The 22586-nt window shown below is 35.0% G+C and overlaps 1 protein-coding gene, 1 long non-coding RNA gene and 1 pseudogene across 5 annotated transcripts in view; 1 reads left to right on the top strand and 2 right to left on the bottom strand.

The window, feature by feature from the left end:
- The window catches only part of MAP2K4 (mitogen-activated protein kinase kinase 4), a 100880-nt gene that overhangs the window by 48440 nt on the left and 29854 nt on the right, over nt 1-22586 (bottom strand). For all 4 annotated transcript variants that reach the window (XM_023529948.1, XM_023529949.1, XM_023529950.1 and 1 more), the window contains one exon: nt 20355-20457. In XM_023529948.1, the coding sequence (XP_023385716.1) occupies nt 20355-20457 (103 nt within the window). The remainder of the gene's footprint in view (nt 1-20354; nt 20458-22586) is intronic.
- Nucleotides 4386-9189, bottom strand: LOC111738851. The gene is made up of 2 exons (XR_002779994.1): nt 7491-9189; nt 4386-4895 (listed from the first exon to the last, which is right to left on the bottom strand). It is a non-coding gene; the product is annotated as an uncharacterized LOC111738851 (long non-coding RNA).
- Nucleotides 19501-19620, top strand: LOC111738927 (annotated as a pseudogene).

Below are 22586 nucleotides of genomic sequence, written 5' to 3'. Positions count from 1 at the left end.
GTGTGACCTAAGATCACCAGGCTCCAAGAATTTCAGAGCGATGTAACAGACCCTTTAATCTAAAACTAATTCCTTTTAGACCCCTTGTAGAAGTGCATGGAAGTACATAAATATTTTTGGTGAAACAGAGTTATACCTGTAGCTTTAAACTGCTGGCTTATTCCACTTTTGGAAAAAGTTCGCCAAGAGTCTCAAGGGCAATAAGGGATCATGTGCAGTCTGCTAATGGTAATTTCTGTCCGTAGATACAATTTCTATCCTAAACTACATAGGAGACCCTAGGGAAAAAAAGGCATGAATAATAAGTAGAAAACATACTCAAAGAAAAGCTTGGAGAAAAGTAAAAACCAGCAGCAACGTGAAGTTCCCCTTACTTGGTGATAGATATATATCTATAGTTGTACTCTTAAAGAGAAGAAAGGTTCCCTGACTTCTCTTTAGAATATCACTTTGAAAATAGGAACTGCATTTTATCAGAAATAATTCCCTCATTTTCCATTTTATAATTTTCTATGCATAATTTTATGTAGATTATCCTTAGCTGCCTTCAGTGAACACGTCATAGGGTTCCTACTCCAAGACCCTGATTATCAGCCTGGGAAACTCAGCCAAGAGCCCCTGTGGTAATTACTACCAGCTGCCACCCAATATTCATTCTGTTCTTAATAGGAATTTTTTTTATTCCAGACAGCAATACATCCAGCTAATAGGCTACACTTCCCAACTCCTATGGATTGAACTGTAACCACTCCCCCTACCCCCACAAATTTAAGTCAAAACCCTAACCCTCAATGTGATTATACTGGAGACAGGGCCTATAAGGAGGTAATTAAGATTAAATGAGGTCATATGGGTAGAGCCCTCATATTAAAGGATCTGTGTTCTTGAAAGAGGCACGAAGAACTGCTCACACAGGAGAGTCTCTCCCCAACCCTCACCTGCACAAAGAGGTCACGTGAGCACACAGCAAGCTGGTAGACACCTACAAGCCAAGAGAAGAAACCCCGGAAGGAAACCTACCTTGTCAGCACTTTGATCGTCCCAGCCTTCAAAACTGTGAGAAATAAATTTCTGTTGTTTAAATAACCCAGTCTGTGATACATTTTTATGGCAGCCCGAGCAGACTAAAATGCCAAACTTCCTTGTAGTTAGAGGAAGCGATATGAATGTAGCATTTAAAAGGAGCTGACTCAGCTCAAAGGAAGGTCTTTTTTTTCCCTTTTTCCCCTTTTTCTTTGTTGCCTGAAGACTGGAATTCCAGCCACCCTCTAGGCCCTTGAAAATGGAAACCATTTATTGAGAACAAAAGTACAGAAAATTAAAGCACTCAAGACTCTGATGGCCATCAAGCCACTACACCGAACATCAGCCCGCCTATCGCCAGACTGCATCTACAGAATAAATAACCTATTTTGTTTAAGTCATTATTTGTTCTTGTCGTTGTTGTTTATATGTAAACTTATTTTTAGTTAATATGGCTCCTAACAATATTTTATTTCCCAGTGATTCTCATAGAAGGAGGTACTACCCCACACCCTGAGTGTCTAAAGTGATAAGGGAGGATGAAAACAGGCAGCAGTTTGATCATCCTAATGACGGGGAAAGGCTATGAGCATTTAGTGGCTGAGGGCCAATGATGTTAAATGTCTTGAAATCTACAGGCCAGCTCCAGACAACAGGCCAAAAGCATCTCCTTGAATAAAATCCTTAACTCTGGTGTTCCTGATTTCTTAGAGCCCATCTAAATCCCATACCTAATAATTCTTGGTTCCCAGAGACTAGCAGTTCCATTTTCTAGAGAAAACAGAGAGGTGGGAGAAGAGGGGGGACAGGAAACAACTGACACAGATGCTATGCACATCCCCGAAATTTAAATGTGTTCGTAAACACAACTTTTACAAAACATGCAAGATTATAGGTAGAATACTTAATATATAGCTTGAATTCACACAAGCCTCATTAAAATAGAATTCAATGTAAATTTTTTTGGAAATCAGAGAATTATCTCGTTATATGAAAATCTGGAAACTCTAATTTTTGATTTTACATGTTTGCTCTTTTCTGAGCACTTTCTTTGATAATGGATCTTCCGATAGAAATGACCAATTTGTAATACTGAATCATTGCTAGAGTACTTTGTCATCCTTTCATTGATCCAGACTAATCTATAAATTTCTGAAATCCTACGGATTCCCCCAAAAAACAAAGAACTGTGACATAATGTTCCACAACATTAATCAGGCTGGGCACTGAGAAAAGCTTTCTTTCTATGTTTCTAATAAGACTGCCTAGGGGTTTATATATAGGTGGATGGACTTGTTTTTTTAAAGAAATACAGTGGCATAGCCAACATTACCTCTGATAGCTGGAGTTCCACCCTTTAACACCACCCCTCTCTGTCCAGGCAGAGTAAAGGATAAGAGAGAGCTGCACAGAAAGAGAACCTCTACTGATACCCCTGCCCTCTAGTAAATACAGTGTTTTGTTGTGCAAATTCAATCGCAGAAGTTGAAACTCTTTTTCCAACCAGGTTACACAATCCTAAATCTCTCTCAAAACTACATAGGTAGAAAACAAATTTAAAAAAAAAATCATAATGAGTAAACCAGTATTAGTAATTTAGTATCTCCTTCGTATCTTTCTGTATTATGGGTATAGGTTACAAAAGAACATATCACATCTATTGCTTATAGACTTCACTTAATATGTTTTTGACATATCAGTTATTATGTGGTCCACACGGTTACTGTAATGCTGCATAGGGAGTCTGCACTGATTTAGTGGTACCACCAACAACGTACCCACTGTGCCCAGTTAATAGCACTCTTTCCTTCATGCCAACTTGAAAGGTGATTAGTGTTAAATCACTGTTTTAAACTGCATTTTGATTTATTACTCTTAGATATTTGGTGAACAAATGTTTCTTCTTTTGTTTACTGCCTGGGATAACATCCTGAGTCCTTCTTGCCCAGGCCTTTGTTTGTTTTGTTGTTCCTGCTAAGAAGTTCTTTATCAATATATCAACCCTTTGTCCTGCATTACAAATATTTCCCCAGGGTGTTGTTTACCTTCTCATTACGTTCATGAAGGCAGCTGGAGTTGTCCAGGCAGAGTAAAGGATAAGAGAGAGCTGCACAGAACCTCAAAGATATGCAGAGGTCCCTCCTGAATCAGCACTGAATCACAGGCTTTTCAGGAACCTATACAAGCCTGAGGAATGAACCACCCAAAAGGTTTGAAGGGAACAATACCCAGGCTCAAACAATTCCTGTTTCTGGTCATTAGAGTGGAAAACTCCGTAACTCATGAGAAATTACTCAAAAGGATCTGGTCTCACCTTCCAAAGCTAAAAAGCAAGACCTGAAAGGATCAAATTATTTCAAAGTAACTTAACAAAAGAACAAAGCTCAAAAATATTGATAAGAATTGAAAAAGACCCAGCACCCAATATTTGGCATGCAAACTAACATCACCAAGTATGCAAAGAAGCAAGATAGTAAGATCCATAATGAGGAGAAAAATCAATCAATTCAAAATGACTCAGAAATAACTGAGATGTTAGAATTAGTAGATAAGGACAAAAGAATGGTGTGTATTACTATATTCTGTATGTTCAAGAAATTAAAGGATAAAGAGAACATGTTAAATAGACATGGAATATATTTAATTCCATGTAATACATATTTGTCTAGATATAAAAACTAAAATGAAGCAGGAGGAAACTTCTGAGGATGACGGATATATTCGTTATCTTTCTTGTAGAAATGGCTTCATGAGTACAGATACGTTAAAACTTATCAAATTGTAAACTTTAAATATGTACAGTTTATAATAGTCAATGATACCTCAATAAAACTGTTGACAGAGAGAACGTACACTGTCCTGGAGCCCCACACTTCTTCTGTGAAAGGGATTTGCCTATCATAAGACTATAGTTCAAAGGATGTCTCAATTTGAGACATCCAGGGCTAAATGTATTACCAATTAGAGTACTTACTGCTCTAATGGCAGGAATGCTATAAGAGAATATTGGGATAAATTTTTTTCTTTATCATGGCTGTTATTAGAGATCCTACAGAGTTTAGCATTAAGTTGTCTTAATTTTGTTTCATATTATCTTTGTTTCTTGATAAAATTTAAGCAGGACACTGTTAGTCATATGTCTTTGTACTACAAATCTGAAATAGCTTTCACAAAGTCAGAACCTTACTTCTTGAGGCAAATAAGAACCAAGAGTCTTAACTACATTTCATTCATAATCTGTAGCTAATTTTTAATCCTATTACTATGTGAATTATCTTTTAAACATATAACTATGAAACAACTATATCCTTAAGTTTACTTTTATTATTTCTGGGATACATTTATCCAAACAAGTCAATAAAAAGGTTTTATAAAAATAAATTTTATTAACAGACACATTTAGGAATACATGTACTTGATATATAATACACATACTTGAAATCTAGGCTATTTTTGAACCTGTTAGAATGCTTAAATTTTAACTTATATGAACTATAATCAACCAACATAATCTAATCCCATTCTATGCTTTAAACTTTATCTCATTCTTTTTCCATGTTTACTCTAGATGTCTGCCAATAGAAAAATAAAAAGTTAAAGTCTAATTATAGTTGAATTTGAATCTTTCTGTGAAGCTATTTAAGCTTAAGCATGCAATTCAACATCAATGGCACTTAAAGTATAAAATGCTTTATTAAAACTTTCATTCCCATGGCTTCCTAGTCTCAATTTGGTGTTCAAGATATACACAGTCACAGACTAACAGAATTTGACTAGAAAGAAAACACAGACTTCATCCAGTTTTGTCCTTCAGGAAACTCTGCCTGGAAATCCTGGATTGGGTTTAGTGTTCTCCTCTGTACCCACGTATACTGAAATCAAGAAACAAAACAGTCCTCAGCAAATTCATCTACAGTTCTAGTAGCATTTTTTAACATATATTAGGCTAGTCTGGTACTGCTTATACTCTAATTTGAATCCACTAATCATTTTTGCTTAATTCTTCTGATGATTATCTCCATAAAGTCTAAATCAGAGGTTTCATTTTAAGGTACACAGGTGAGGATATAGGCATTAGGCTAGGGCCTCTCAAATTACAGAATGAGGAGTTTTCTCTGCAGCTCCCAGCATTCACACTGGAATCTCATCTAGTATTTGATTCTTCACCATGGGCATGTATCACTTCTTAAACATTTCCAATATACCTAAATATACTAAATGAAACTTACAATGAATGTAAGGATAGATATCCACTACCATTACTAAGACTTACAAATGTGCTCAGATGATAAATGGAACACAACACAGACCTCTCCTGCATAGGCTAACAGTCTGTGTACTCCCATAATGACAACAGAGGTTCTCCAACCAGCGGCAAGTCTCAGACTCACAGCTCTATACATTGCTGGATACATTCTACATTGCCATCCCTCCATTTGGTTATGAAATCTTATTATTTTGAAATATATATATATTTCCCATTGTCATAATCTAGTCATGTGTCTAATCCCTCAAAACTCTGATTCTTATTTTGGTGCCAACTATCTTTCATTAAAATTCCAAATTCACTTTGTTTGGGGGGAGTGGATGGTGAGGAGATTCTGATGGAGACATGAAGCATTAGACACTGTTTTTCATTAGTTTCTTGTGAATATTTTAGTACAACCCCTACCCTGCTGCTTATGTTTGCAACACAGAAGCTGTCATCTATGATTCTTAACTATTGCCTGCATCACCCTGTCCTTGAAAAGTGAATTTAATATCCTCCCTAGCAGGTCAACAAGTTTATTGCAGAGTTATTTTTCACAGGTTTCCAAAGGAAACTTGCCAGAAGCTAGCTATTCTTAACCTAGAATGTGGCTGAGAAGCCAAAACCCAGTCTTGAATACCACATGCAGTTAACTAAATTGTATCTCCCACTCCCCGCCAGCAACAAAAGATAAGTCATCTGGAACCTCAGAAGGTGACCATATCTTTATGGACATAATTAACACAAGGGCTTCAAAAAACGATTGTTCTGGATTAGGGCAGACCCTGAATTTAATAACAACTATCCTTATAAGAGACAGAAAAGGAGAAGGTGGATACACAGAGAAAAACAAGGAAGAAGGCCAAAAGAAACTGGAGGCAACAATTGGAGTTATGCTACCACAACCCAAGGAACCCCAGGAGCCACCAGCCTGAAAGAAGTGAGGAAGGATTCTCCCAAAGAGACTTTGGAAGAAGCATGGCCCAGCCAACACCTTGATTTCAGATTTCTGGCCCCCAGAACTCCTAGAGAATAAATTTCTGTTATTTAAGCCATCAAGTCTGTGGTAATTTGTTACAGCAGCACTAGGAATCCAACCAGTGGTCCCCAATCTTTTTGGCACCAGGGACTGGTGCTCCTATGAGAATCTAATGCCTGATGATCTGAGGTGGAGCTGAGGTGGTGATGCTAGCGCTTAGGAGTGGCTGCAAATACAGATGAAGCTTCACTCGCTTGCCTGCCACTCACCTCCTATTGTGCGACCCAGTTTCTAATAGGCCACAGACTGGTACTGGTCTGTGGCCTAGAGTTTGGGAACCCCTGCAATATATCGTCTAAACCACGAGTAACTAAACGTTTTCTGTAAATGGACAGATAGAAAATATTTTAGGCTTGCCAGCCATAGTCTTTGTCACAACTATATGACTATGTTCCAATAAAACTTTATTTACAAAAACTAGCAGCAGTCTACATTTCACTCATGAGCTACAGTTTGCTCACCATATCATCTAAATAATATCCAGTCATCTAAACGACATATGTCATTCAAATGATCTATATCACATCTATTCATTTTTCATATCCTTTTTCTTTCCAATTTACAATTAATCTCTGGAAGATAAAAAACTCCATTTATCCAAATCCTATAGTTTTATTTCCAGAATTTAATCTTGAGATACATTTCAAGTTTTTTTCTTAAAAATCCTCCACAAATCAACAGGGAGTGGGACCAAGGGTCTGATAACCCTTCTCTGATTCTCTGAGGTAATCGGGTACAGTAAGGCAGCAGCAAACCTCCCTAACATCTCTCATATCTATATATATCTTTCAGCAAGTAAGAGCTAAATACGTTTAAGAGATTTCTTCCTGGACATGAGAACTTGATTCCTCGAACTTGCCAATGCCTACTAACTTTCCTTTGATAAGTACCTTCATGTGTCTAGAACCACTATCCCTAAGAACCCTTTATTATCTAGTTAATTTGAAGTGTGTTTTCTCTTATTTTGTTATCACATTCTCTTACTTCATTTATTTGATCTTGACTTCCTCCCTATGCTATCACACACATTTGTTCCCAAATTATTTCCTTCTTTCTTCCCTAAGCATCTTTGATTTTATCAAGCCAGTATATACTAAAATGCCTAAAGCTGTTTTACTCTCTTCAGCATATATATTTGTAGTAACACTCCTTAGATAGAAAAATAAACACAACACATACCCTGCACACCACAGCAACAGTTCTTCTGTATCCATACTGTTAGAATCGCTAGATGAATACTGCTTTATGCATCATTCTGCAATGCAGCTGTTAATTCCGGAAATTTCCACAGTAAATGCAGTCTGCCAGTTGTCATGGAAACAGCCTGCTTCCTGGCACTACTGACAAAATAAGTGTCTTTGCTAAGATCTAAGATGAGGCAAAAGGAAAAAAAACTGAAAAAAGAAAGATGTCTAGAATTTCTCTAAATATAAATTTTCAAATTCTGATATCCATGTTCAGTGAACAGAAGGTATTAACTATGCAAATCTGCAGTATTTTGAAGTAGTACTGATTTATGAAGTAGAAAGCAATTTTTTATCACCAAGGAAAAAAGTAAAATCAGAGAGATAAGATAAACATTCGTGTTTCACCTTGCTGCTATTGATGGCATATTCCCTAAGAACTAAGAGTATTCATCTGGACTCAGAGTTCACCATTAGAATAGTTTTCCTGGGTTGTGTTTCTTACAGAAGTTAGAAAAGCTGTCCTAAAAGAACAGGTTACAAGTTTTCCTGAAATCCTTTTCCCGTTTGGGCTCCAGTCTCCACTGGTGGCTAAAACCATCTACTCAAGTATGTAAGAATAGTTGAAAGTGTATCTCAGGAGTTGTCTCCAGCAAAGCAGCCTTCTTAAGTACTTACTCTCAGAACATCAGACATAGTTAACCATAATTCCCTCCCACCTGCCCTCTGAAACAATGGTCAGTTTCTATGACATTGCACTTTACTCATCTGTTCCCTACTTCTCAAGTGTCTTGTCTTTGCCAGTTGCTCCTATTCTACCTAACCTCTAAATGTTAGATTTCCTCAGGGCTCAGCCCGGCACCCAATTCTCTCATCAAGATATACTCTCTTCCTAGACAATGTTATGTATACGCTGACAACTCTCAACCTTTCATCTCTAATCTACACCCTCTCCTCTGGGTAGCTGAACTCTTGATCGTCTATGCTCCCTCATCTACAGATGCTCCAAATCCAGTGGTCCCCATCTAAGTAATGGCAACTGAACCCATCATCCAACCAGAAATTCTTGAAGTCACTATGAACACCTACCCCTCTCTCCTACCCACATTCAAACTAGTACCAGTTTTTGATAATACTACCTTCAAAATTTCTTTGGAATCTGTCCATTTCCCTCTACCTCCACTGTCATCAACCTAAAATCATTCATTGTCATCCATTATGTTTTAGCTACAATAGCACAGCCTTACTAGGACTCCCCAGTTCCATTCTTGCCTCCCTCCAATATATATTCCACACAGCAGCCAGAATAATTTTAGAATGTAAACCAAATCTTGTCACTTGCCTGCTTATAACCCTTCCAGGCCTTCCCTCAACACTTCGGATATCATCCCAAGTCTTTACCTTTTACAAGGCTATACATTATCTGGCCCATGACTACCTCTCCACATTTATTTTAAATTCATTTTTCTCCTCAATCACTATCTCATCAAGCTGGCATTCATTCAATTCCATGAAAAGCTGAATCCTTCCCACCTTGTTATCTTGCAACTTCAAATACATGCTATTCTCTCCACTTGGAACACTCTTATCAGTCCCTTCCCCAAATCTACCAAAAATCTACACAGGCTTTGAACCCTTCAATGCATACCTCTTCACCATCTCCACTTCTTTTTTATTCACTCATAGCATCTGGTTCTTTTATTTCAATAGTATGTATATTTATAATTATTTGCTTTTTACTTATTTATATTTTAATTATTTATGCTTACATATAAAATATATAATTTAAAAATATATACATATGTAGCTGAATGTCTGTGTCTACCATTAACTTTAATCTTGAAGTAGCAATCACAACTTTTCCAACATGAAATATCCTGTGCCTACCATAGTACCTAATAGAAGGTAGGTATTTAACAAACATTTGCTGAATGCATGATAGAATGTGTATTGGGTTGTTTTAGTTTCTGACAGCAATCAGTTGCTCAGAAAGCTTTGATGTAATCCCTGAACTCTATGTGATAGCCTTATATCCATTCCCCAACCCTACCCCCTTTCAAACTCCAAGATAAGGAGTAACATACCTCTTATATTTGACTTTGACAGTTCCTCAGGAGAGAGGCAACAGTAACCACATGTGTGAACTCACAATGGTCTCTGTACCAGTTCTCAACCACAGACAATTTTGTACCTCATGAGTTATTTGAAAATATGTGGGGACAATTTTGGTTTTACAGCTGGGGGAAGAGAAGGCTACTGGTATCTAGTGGGTAGAGTCCAGAAATGCTGCTAAACACCCAACAATGCACAGGGCAGTTCCCTGTCACAAAGAATTATCCAGCCTACAATGTCAACAGTGCCAAGTTTGAGACAAAGCTACTTCCGGTCTCCTAAGACAGAATTGTTAAAATCTGTCACTCTATGAAGAACAAACAAAAATACATTTCACCAGCACAAAGGTGTTCTTTACAACATTGTTTTTAAAAATGAAAATGATCTAATGGCTATCAGTAGGCATCTAGATAAACAGATAATACACCCATGCAATATAATGAAAGATATATAACTCACTGAAAAAGAATAAGATATATGCTAATTTAGAAGTATCTTCAAGATGTACTAAGTGAAAAAAAAATCAAGCTGCAAAGCATGTATAATAAAACTTATTTTTGTACAAATATTTCCAAGGATTCACATAAATTATTATAATTATGATATCTGAATAAGTTTTTCTGCAAGGACATTTCACATTTTTAGGGTTTATCTTTAGAGAGAACTATTAAGGGCATGAAGCTTACTTTTTATTTTATAACTTTCTGTACCAACTGAATTCTCTTACCAGAAGCATGTACTAATTTTTTAAAGGGTAACATGAACTATCTAGATGGTAAGATCATGGGCCATTTTGGTTTTCTTCCTTATACTTCTCTGTATTAGCAAGAAAGGGATGTGGGGAGGCGGCAAGGAAGAGGGAGGAAATGAAAGGGAAAGGCAAAGTGAGAGGAAGGGAAAAGAGGGTAGGAAGGAGGAAAAGAGAGAGGGAGACAGGCTAGTAATTCTTTTTAAATAAAAACACAGTAAAGACAACATGACGCCACACTTTTCCTAGGGGAATCCAACTACTTAGAGGTATACCATACCTGATGTGACTCGACAGATGTTCTAGATTAATCTTCGAAGATACTTGATAAACTTCTTAAGAACTTTACTCTAAGTTTCTTTCAAACATCATCACAAGGCATGCTGGCTTCTGCTCAGCATTTCTGGAGATTCATCAATGTGATTATGGGCATTGGTACTTTGTTCTTTTTTATTGTTGAGGACTATTTCATTGAATAATATACAGTCGGCTATCCATATCTGCAGTTTCTCATCCACAGATTCAACCAACCACATATTGAAAATATTTGAAAAAAGAAAAAGCTACATTGCTGCTGACATGTACTATGTAGTTAGGCCTACAATGGTTGGGTCTGTACTAAACATGTACATACTTTGTTCTTGTCATTATTCCCTAAATATAGTATAACTACTACTTACACAGCATTTACATTAGGTATTATAATTAACCTAAGGGTGATTTAAGGTATATGGGATAATATGCATGTTATATGTAAATACTGCACCATTTTATATATGGAATATATGAGCATCCCCAGATTTTGGTATCCTTATGGGTCCTAGAACCAATTCTTCCAGGATACCGAAGGATGACTGTACCACGATTTATTTATCCATTCTTCCACCACTGGACATCTGGGTTGTTTCTAGTTTGAAGGCTCTTATAAAGTGTTTATGAACATTCATACGCAAGTCTTTCTGAGGACATTTTCATCTTTTGTAATTAACAAAGAAGAAAATTGCTGGGTAATGGGGTAGATGTATGTTTAACTTTGTAAGAAACTATCAAAGAGTTTTCTAAAGTGGTGGTACCATTTTCTACTTCCCCAATAATATATGAGAATTTTAGTTACACCATTTATTTGCCAAAATAGTGTGTGGTTTTTCAAATTTTATCCATTCTAGTGGGTGTGCAATGCTGTGAGCTAATAAGAAAGAAAAGAAAAGAAAGAAAAGAAAAGAAAAGAAAAGAAAAGAAAAGAAAAGAAAAGAAAAGAAAAGAAAAGAAAAGAAAAGAAGAAAGAAAGAAAGAAAGAAAGAAAGAAAGAAAGAAAGAAAGAAAGAAAGAAAGAAAGAAAGAAAGAAAGAGTATGTGTGCGTGTGTGTCTGTCTGTCTGTCTGTCTCTCTCTCTCTCTCCCCCACCCACCCACCCACCCCGGCTCCAGGCACAGAGCTCCTAAAACCCTTGGAAATTCCTAAATGTTAAGAGAATTCCATCCCTGACACAATGCTCCTGAAACCCTTATAAATTCTTACATGAAAAAATATTATTACACGATAAGAGGACTAGAGCATCTTTTCTTCTAATAAGGTGGCTCTCCTTGGGCTCCTGGATAAGGGCTGATCGCCAAAAAGAACAAGCCATGATTATAAGCTTGGAATTTTCAGACCTAACCCCCATCTCCCAGAGGGGAAGAGAGGCTGGAAATGAAATAAATAATTAATTGATCATGCCTACATGAAGAAGCTGCCATAAAATCTCAACGGGTGTTCAGAGAGCTTCTAGGTTAGTGAACACATCCATACCGGGAGGGTGACATACTCCAATTCCACATGGACAGAAGCTTCTGCATTTGGGATCCTTCCTAGGTTATCTTGCCCTAGGTATCTCTTGTTCTGGCTGTTCATCTGTATCCTTTATCCTATCTTTTCATAAGCTGCTAAACATAAGAAAAGCGTTTCCCCGTGTGGGAAAACACTTTTTTTGATACAGACACACTTTTATTAAATAACTTTACAAGTTACTTGCAAGGTCAGTTCTGAAATATTCTTTCATAAACAAGTTAGAAAAATAATGCCAAAATAAATCTATTTTAAGTCTCTGAAATATGACCAACTCTCCATCACACCATATCCAAAGTTTAAAAAAAGGGTGGCTGTTTAAAAATAGCACTCATTCCCAGTTTCCAGCAAATTTTTTCCTTCATTCTTATGTCTGGTCTGCAAGCCACTCTGCAAATTAACCAAATCTGAGGAGAGGGTAGTTGGAACCTCCAATCTGTAGCCTGTCTGGTCTGAAGCACAGGTGATAACCTGAGCTTTTGACTAGCATCTGAAGTAGGGGTGGGAGGAGCAGTCTTGGGCTGAGCCTCTAACCTGTAGGATCTGACACTATCTCTAGGTAAATGGTCTCAGGACTGAGTTAAATTGTAGAACATCCAGCTAATGTGGGAGACTTGTTTGTTGTGGAGAAAAATGCCAACACATCTGGTGACCAAAAGTGTCAGAAGTGAAATGTTCTGTGTAAGTAGTAGTAGACAAAAAAAAATGAACACAAAGTAGGTTTTTACATAGGTAAACTATCTGAGATTTTTCCTTTACAAATAGTTTCTCCTTGTGGTTTTATTTTGCATATCCCTAATTATTAATGCTGTTAAGCACGTTTTTCATGTACTTATTATCTCTTCCTATACCTCTTTTGTAGAATGTCTGTTCAAGTCTTTAACTCACATTTTTAATTAGGTCGTTCTATGTGTAGTTCATTATATATACTAAAGTCCTTTGTCGGATATAAACTATGAATATTTTTCTCCCAGTATGAAGCTTGCCTGTTTATTAAGAAACTTCTGATGAGCAGAAATTTTGAATTTGATGAAATCTAATTCATCATTTAGTAGTGGTTATTTCTTTGTCCCATCAAAACCTTTGTCTATGCCAGATCACAAACTGATTTGAATATTTTGTTAGAGCTTTGTAGAATTTTTGCTTTTAGGTATATGATCCATCTCTCAAATTAATTTTTACATTTGGTGTGAAGTAGGAATCAAGATTTATTCTGCTCCATACTTACAGAGTTGTTCTATTACCATAAAAAGTCTATCCTTTTCCCCAAAGGTAAAAATTAATTTGAATGTAAAGGCACCCTGGTCAAAAATCAGTAACTGTATATGTGTTTGTCTACTGAACTTTCCATTCTATTCCATTGATCAATCTATCCTTAATGTCCTTCCACAAAGCTTTAATTACTATAATTATAGTTAATGTTGAAATCAGGTAGTTTAAGTCCTCCGACTTATTCTTTCTCAAAATTGTACTTGGCTATTCTAGGTCCTTTGCATTTCCATATAAATTCTAGACTATGTCAAATTACATATATTTTAATAGTTTGGTGGGATTTCACTGGGATTACACTGACTCAATAGATAAGTGTGGGAAGAACAGATATTCTAGTAATATTGTAGCTTCTAATCCTTAAGTATGGCATCTCAACACATGAATTTAGGTCTTTTATTTCTCTCAGTAATGTTTTGCAGTTTTGGGGTTTTTTTTTACTTTTAATTAAGTTTATTGGGCTAACATTGGTTAATACAATTATATAATTTTCAGGTGTACATTATCATTTGACATCTGTATTTTCTATTGTGTTTACCACCCAAAATCCAGTTTCCTTCAGCTACCATATATTTGACCGCCTTTACCCACTTCACTCGTCACCTAAACCCTATTTTTTACTCTCTTTACCCCGTCTTCCTCTCCCCTCTTCCCCACACCCCCACCCCATTAGTAACCACTGGTCTATAGTCCTCTAGTAACCACTAACCACTAACTCATAGTCCATGTCCATGAGTCTCTGTTTGTCCTGTTCATTTGTTGCTTTAGGTTTATATCCCACATATAAGTGACAGCATGTGATTTTCAACTTTTTTGTCTGGCTTATTTCGCTTGTTGTCACAAATGGCAGTATTTCATCTCTTCTTATCTCTTCTTCTTCTATACATTGTATATATGTACCACAGCTTCTTTAGCCAATCCTCTATTGTAGAACACTTTGTTTGCTTCCATATCCTGGCCACTGTGAATAATGCTGCTATAAAACATCGGTGTGCAAATATCTTTTTGGATATGTGTTTTCGAGTCTTTGGGGTAAATACACAGTAGAGAGATTGCTGGATCATATGGTAAATCAATTCTTAGTTTTTTGAGGAACCTCCATACTGTTTTCCATAGTGGCTGTACCAATTTGCAGTCCCATCAGGAGTGTACGAGGGTTCTTTTTTCTCCATATCCTCTCCAACATTTGTTATTGTCCTGCTGATTATAGCTATTCTAACTGGTGTGAGGTGGTATCTCATTGTTGTTTTGATTTGCATTTCCCTAATAGCTACCAATGTCGAGCATCTCTTCAAATATTTGTTGGCCACTTGTATGGCCTCTAGGGAGAAGTGTCTGTTCAGGTCCTCTGCCCATTTTTTGACTGTATCATTTGTTTTTGTTGTTACTGAGTTGTATGAGTTCTCTGTATATTTTGGATATTAGGCACTTATCGGAGTCGTTGCTTGCAAATATATTTTCCCATTCGGATGGTTGTCTCTTTACCTTGCTGACGATTTCTTTTGCTGAGCAGAAGATTTTTTGTTTGATGTAGTCCCATTCATTTATTTTGGCTTTTACTCCTTTTGCTTTTGAGGTCACATTCATAAAATGCTCTTTAAGTCCACAGTCCTTAAGTTTAGTTCCTATGTTTTCTTCTATGCATTTTATTATTTCAGGTCTTATATTTAGGTCCTTAATCCATCTGAGTTAATTTTCGTGTGTGGTGATAGCAACAGCCTAGTTCATTCTTTTGCAGGTGGCTTTTCAGTTTTACCAGCAACGTTTATTGAAGAGGCCTTCTTTTCTCCACTGTATGTTTTTGGCTTCTTTGTCAAAAATTATTTGCCCATATAAATATGGATTTACTTCTGGACTCTCGATTCTGTTCCACTGGTCTGTGCATCTGTTTTGCTGCCAATACCATGCCATTTTGATTACTGTCGCTTTGTAGTATAATTTGAAGTCAGACAGAGTGATGCCTCCAGCCTCGTTCTTTTTTTCTCAGGATGGCTTTGGCAGTTCAGGGTCTTTTGTGCTTCTATACAAATATGATAACTTTTTTGTTCTATTTCTTTAAAAAATGCTGATGAGATTTTGATGGGGATTGCATTAAATGTGTATAAGGCTTTAGGTCATATGGTCATTTTAACTATGTTGATTCTTCAAGTCCAAGAACACAGAATATCTTTCCATTTCTTTGTATCTTCTTCGATTTCTTTTAATAGGGTCTTGTAGTTTTCATTACATAGGTCCTTCACTTGTTGTGTTAAATTTATTCCTAGGTATTTTACTGTATTTGCTTATTGTTTCTAGTAGTGTTCTTGTGGAGTCTTTAGAGTTTTCTATATAGAGAATCATGTCATCTGCAAATAGTGTGTTTGACTTCTTCGTTTCTATTTCTATTCTTTTATATCTTTCTCTTGCCTGATCGTACTTGCTAGGACCTACAATGTTATATTGAATAACAGTGGTGATAGTGGACAGCCTTGCCTTGTTCCTGATCTTGAAGGTTTTTTAGTTTTTCACCATTAAGTATAATGTTGGCTGAGGGTTTGTCATAGATAGCCTTTATTATGTTAAAGTACTTTCCTTCTATACAGATTTTGTTAAGTGTTTTGATCATAAATGGATGCTGTATCTTGTTGAAAGCTTTTTCTGCATTTATTGATACGATCATATGGTTTTTTTTTTATGTGGTATATCATATTAATCGATGTGCGTATGTTGAACCATCCCTGTGCCCCTTTGATGAAGCCCACTTGATCGTGGTGTATAATCTTTTTCTAATGTTGCTATATTCGGTTCGCTGGTATCTTATTTAGGAATTTTGCATCTGTGTTCATGAGAGATATTGGTCTGTAATTTTCTTTTTCTGTGTTACCTTTACCAGGTTTTGGTATCAGAGTAATATTGGCCTCATAAAATGAGTTGGAAAGTATCGCCTCCTCTTCGATTTTTTGGAAGAGTTTGAGAATAGGTATTAAATTTTCTTGAATGTTTGGTGGAATTCACTGGTGAAGCCATCTGGTCCTGGACTTTTACTTTTTGGTAGGTTTTTGATGATTGTTTCAATTTCCCTATTGCTGATCAGTCTATTTAGATTTTCCAGTTCTTCTTGATTCAGTCTAGGAACATTGTATTTTTCTAAGTACTGGTCCACTACTTCCAGGTTATTAAATTTGGTGTTATATATTTTTTCATAGTATTCTTGTATGATCTTTTGTATTTCTGCTATGTCAGTCTTAATTTCTCCTCTTTCATCCCTGATTTTATTTGTCTTCTCTTTTTTTCTTTAGTGAGTCTAGCCAGGAGTTTGTCAATTTTATTAACCTTCTCAAGGGATCATGTCTCAAAAGTTTTGATATGTTGAACTATCATTATCATTTGTTTCTATGTATCTCTAGTTCTCTGTTTTTATTTCTCTGACCCAGTTATTCTTCAGTAGCATGTTGTTTAATCTCCATGTATTTGTGGTTCTTCCTGCTTTCTTTTTGCAGTTGATCTCTAGTTTCAAAGCATTATGATCAAAGAATATGGTTGGTATGATTTCAACCCTCTTATATAATGTTTTTTTTTTTTTTAAGTAATAGAGAAAACTAAAGCCCAACCGAAACAAGAGATAAATAATGGTCACAAGAGAACCTGAGAGAGGATCCACAGTTGGAAAGTATGAAGGCCTAGAAACATATGAGTTCATTAAAATTCTTTCTAGAAGAAAGGTCTAGTCAGTTCCTCCTTTCTTCTCCATACTGCCCTCAGAATAAAAATTAAAATAAACAGCATGTCTCTAAAGAAAATAAACATACTATCTGGAGAGAACTCAGCCTCTTAGGAGAATGTTGGCCCTACATATTCTGGCATCTAGAATACTCATGGTTTGACAGCCAGCTCCCAGAAAAGTAAAGTCGAGCTCACCAGATGATCATCAATAATGAGAGCTTCAAATCAACCTTCTAATTTCCTCATCCTCAATTATTAATGGACAATCAAGAATTATAAGATGTGTGGGGAAAAAACTAAGATAAAGGAGAAAGACAAGAACAAAAGAAAAACTGACCCTTGAGGAAATAGATTACATAAAGGATAAAAAGAACTTTTAAAATTCCAGTTTTACATCTATAAAGTAAGAATAAGATACTAAGAAAAAGCCACAATCAACTCTGGTAAATTAAAATTAATTGCCAAAATAGAATATTCCATAGAAAGATCAGAAAATAAAAGAAATCTCCTAAGATATAGAGCAAGAAAAAATGAGATGGAAAATATGAAAGAAAAGTTAAAGACCCAGGGAATTCAAGAGGTCCAATACCCAAACAACAGACATTTCAGGAAGAGAGAATAGTAAAAACATGAAGGAACCTATCAACAGAAAACCACAAAAATTTTCTCAAAAACAGATACATGAATCTTCAAACTAAAAGTTCATCCAGTATACAGAAAGATGATCCAAACCTAAGTATATCCTTATATAATTACAGAACACCAAAAATAAAGAAAATTTGCTAAAAGTTTCCAGTGATAGATAGAAATAGGGAATATATAAGTAACATCTCTGCTACAATTAAATAGATCCACACTAGTATCCAAAACTTACCTTGTACTCACCAGAATGTAATTCTCCCTTCTCTCCGCCTATCTATTCTCTACCTGTTTTTCAAAATGCAATTCAAATATTGTTCCTTTGTGAAACTTTTCACCAAGTTGTTTATCTAAAATGATCTTACCCCCTCCTGCACCATTCATTTGACATTCAATCTTTATTACTTTTCACCCTACTTCTTGAATTTCTGTGGCCAACTATCATTTCTTGGAATTTATTTTAGCTGTTCGTTCTCAGAAAATAAGGACATTGTTTTGTTTTGTTTTGTTTTTAATCTTTTAAAGAATCCTGCAGCCAGGGTACATCAAATACCAAATTATCTGAAATTAGTTCCTAGGACATATCTTAACTTCATTAGTTACTTATATTTCACCTTGTCTTTTCCTAAATTCGTGAAAACATTTCATATTTATATCTGTAACTAAAGTTCAAAGAAAACTGAGTTCAAGGAAATTTTAGAAGGAGGAAGCACATATAAATAGCACAGAGGTATCTTTTTCAAAGCCCCCACAAACTTCAAGTTACATTTTCTAATTACGAATTACTTATCCTAAACAGTGACTAACAGTGATTTTCAGTTCTTGAAAGTCCACAACTCAGAGGAAGAACACAAAAGGATACCATTATGGAAGGGGTTGAGAATATAAAGGAGATATGCTGCCCTAAATAGTGAAACAATTGTCTTTGACCAATATCTATACAGGTAGTTGCTATTCCTGATCCAGATAACAAAGCAGTGCAATAATAAAATTTAAAGTCTGGCTCTAAAATTTTACATACCAGAATCAAATTCTAAAAATTTTATCAAACAGTAAAAACTTTGTTCTCTAAAACTTTTAACACTTGCTAGGAAAAGACAAAGGATAAGAAACCTAGCTGGTTATAGGACAACTATGAAGTTTAAGAAGTACTAAGAGTTTCCTTCCTCAATACTATAGTCCTCATCTGTAGTTTCAGAGAAGGTAAGAAGGTTGAGCTCTGACAAGAAATCTCACTTTGAACACCTATCTAATAAAACTGACAGACACCATTCCCAGTCAAATCAACTGTTACTCTAATTTTCATTTAAATTATTTTTCATTCCCTTTAAGGTTATAGGTGAAAGCATAAGAGTGGATACACACACATATATGTTACTCCCTTCTAGACACTGCTGTTTTAAAAATAAAATATTTTCAGCATTCCTACTGCAAGACACTCTTCCTCTACCAATTTGTTATTGTTTGCAAATACGATGCATACCTAACATCGAAAGAAAATAAATAACAATAAGTGTGCCTCTTTGGTAAGAATAAATATATTTGCAGCCTAATAAGATGTGAATACAAATTGTTAAGAAATTACTAAAATAATGTATTCTGACAGTTTTTTTAACCATATCTTCCACTACTTGCCTTATAGCTCTCAATACCTGAACTAGGTGAAAATTATTTTTATGAACATGAACCTAAATTTAAAACTACTGCTTTTGTCTACGGCCATGCCACCGTGAATGTGCCTGATCTCGTCTGATCTCAGAAGCTAAGCAGGGTCAGGCCTGGTTTAGTACTTGAATGGGAGACCACCTAGGAATTCCAGGTGCTGTCGGCGTAAAAATAAATAATTAAAAAATAAATAAAACTACTGCTTTTGACCCTGTCCATGATAGGTTTTTTGGGGAGGAAGAACTCATCGTTAATTAATACATCACTTCAATTCAAAGGTTTCTGTTAAATATTATTTTGTAAAATATTTTAAAAAGGTATTATTTAAAATTAACTAACAGATTTCTAATACTTCCAGCAAGATAACATCATTTCTATTTTTTGATAAAAAATATTCAGGGAACAAACTTAAATAATCATTAACACCTGTACACTGACATGTACACATTTTTTCAATTTACTGTGACATGGAAATCTTTCAGGAATTCAGTTTATTAAGAATGGGAATCTATTTTGTCGCCTAGTCAGTGGTGGTGATTTGTGCAGATCTACAGGAGAGAGTTAAGTTTCCTAAATACCACTTAAAATTTAACTGGAAATCCAGAAGGCAAGGTATAAACAATATTCTCAGTTCAGTGAGAGAGAAATTAAAAAGATATAAATATATCTAGATATTCGGCTATTTTCTCCCTTCAAGTAAACCTTAAAAGGAAAATTGTGTTTACCTACTTCATAATATAGCACCAATAGCTTTCTATTTAAGTTCAAATAGTAATATTTCAAATGGCCCATAAAAATAATGGAAATACCAACCCCTCAACTCAAAAATTTTATAAAATACAATAACTTTAAAACCTTTGCTTGAGTTGAGTCTTTTATTTGATTACCAGAAATACTCACATGTGTGGGTTTTGAACTCCTGTAGGATTGGGATTCAGAGTAAACCTTGCTGTAGATTTGAAAGGTGGATTTGCAAAATTCAACTTCAGTGCTTTGCGTTTACCTAAGAAATAACAAATAAAAAGTAAAAGTTTCAAGTACTATAAAACAGGTACTATTCTGAGGGCATAAGAAATTCACACCAAAAGGCAGAAAAACTTGCTTTAACATATAGTTAATATAATATTTGGAAAGATAACAGAATTTATCAGAATTAAGAAAAAGTAAATAAACTGATCTAAAGTTGTTATTACCATAAATTATTCATTATGCTCTACTAAAACAGAAAACAATGTTCAGTGCTTCAAGTTTATATTGTTCAGAGATGCTAACACCTTTGTAAACAAAAATATCACTATAAAAATCATGTATCTCAGCAGATATATTGGAAAATACTAAACTACTATCTTTCCAGTATTATACTTTAATGCCTTAGTTTAATAAAAATTGTTTTCTCTCAAAAATAATATAAACAACTAAGTGAATAATTTGAAGCATTTGCAACTACGATGGGCTAAAAAATATCATGGTAGAGTCAACTTCAAATTAATAACACAGTCATTTCAAATAATTGTTTATTTTGAGTAATTTCTTTATGGGTAGGGGAGGAAGGAGCTATCAATGTTTTATATTATATAAACCAAATATGTCCATTATAAAAAAGCCAAAAGATTTCAAAAAAGATAAAACAAAAAATATGTAAAATATTACATATACACTTATAAAATATATAGGGTTTTTAAAAATATTTACATAAATATTTTAAAATATTTGTATAAATATTTTAAAATATTTATACAATCTAACCATTGTCTATTGCAGACTATTTCTATACATAGATAGACATGTTTTTCTTTACAATTAAAATCACACAATACTGTTTCGTAACATGCTTTACTCACTAACCACATTTCTATCTCAATAAATCTTACAAATCATATTTTTTTAGGATTCTAGTAAACAAACTTTATGACAAAGTTGGGTTTTTAAGCATTTTTAAGCACGTCTTGGTTTCATGTACAATTAGGGATACTTTTTCCAGAATTCACTTCTCAACATTTATCATACATGTATCTACCTACTCAAACATCTCTGCAATCCACTTTTCCACCTCAGTGAATTCAAAAGATATAATAGAGGGCTCAATCTGCTCAGCCTAGTACTTTCAATGAGACTTGAAAGTTCGAGTGTGCCACACTAACAGGACAAAGCTGCAGGACAAGGGCACAGACGTCGCTCCTGGATCAGCTCTCAGGGGTGGCCTTTCTATAGAATAATGTGAATTCTCAAGAACAGACACATCATTTTCAGAAATAAGCATAGTACAACACAAATTTTCCATATAATTTGCCTTTCTGATACCAAAATATTTACTTTAAAATCTTTATTTGACAGCAAGTAGAGTGAAGACATTCAAGCTATACATGCAAAAGGTATTCTAAGAAAAGTGGCAGATTTGGCTTATCAAAAAGCAAATTCTATGTATTACAAAAAACTTCACAAAGTTACAACGAAAACTTGGGAAAATCCTTGCAATATGAAATCAGAAACTCATATAAAGACATTACACAAATCAAGAAAAATAGAAAAAATGGCTAAAGTATGTATGATTAGTAAAGCAAAATTAAAAATTATGAAAGGCACTAACACCAAAAACAGTTAAAATTTTTGTTCATGTGAAATTGGTAAAGTGTAGAGGTTTTACTTTATACATATACATATATTTTTTAATGATAACGTGTTGCTCAAAGTGACTAGGTAAAATAATCACTAGTACAATACATTGCTGGTGAAAATGTGATAAAATTTTTCTGGTGAGAGGTTTAGTTATATACAAGAAAAATTTTAAACGAATATGTTTATTTACTTCTTGGAAATTTGTCGTTAGGAAATATTTAAAGGTAGAGGATTAGTCCCAGGTCTTGAAACTTAATGTAACTTCCCCTGCTGAATTTTGAAATTGCTTGGAACTGCTGACTCCTTTTTTCCTTCAATTTTATCCAATGCCTGACCCACCAGTGTATTTGGAAGCAGAAAACTTGTCTTCTTATTTTTAGGTCCACAGATAGAGAGGAATTTTGTGTCAAAATGGATCATCCATATCTGATTTAGATGATTTTGGTGAGGAGATTTGGAACTGTTGGGTGTCTATGTGAGATATGAATTTGACCCTGATACTATAATGAGTTGACG

The sequence above is a fragment of the Pteropus vampyrus genome, unplaced genomic scaffold, assembly GCF_000151845.1.
Source record: "Pteropus vampyrus isolate Shadow unplaced genomic scaffold, Pvam_2.0 Scaffold44, whole genome shotgun sequence".
Classification (NCBI taxonomy): domain Eukaryota; kingdom Metazoa; phylum Chordata; class Mammalia; order Chiroptera; family Pteropodidae; genus Pteropus; species Pteropus vampyrus.
Note: the sequence above shows the minus strand (reverse complement) of the source record. Positions and strands in the feature narration are given on the sequence as shown.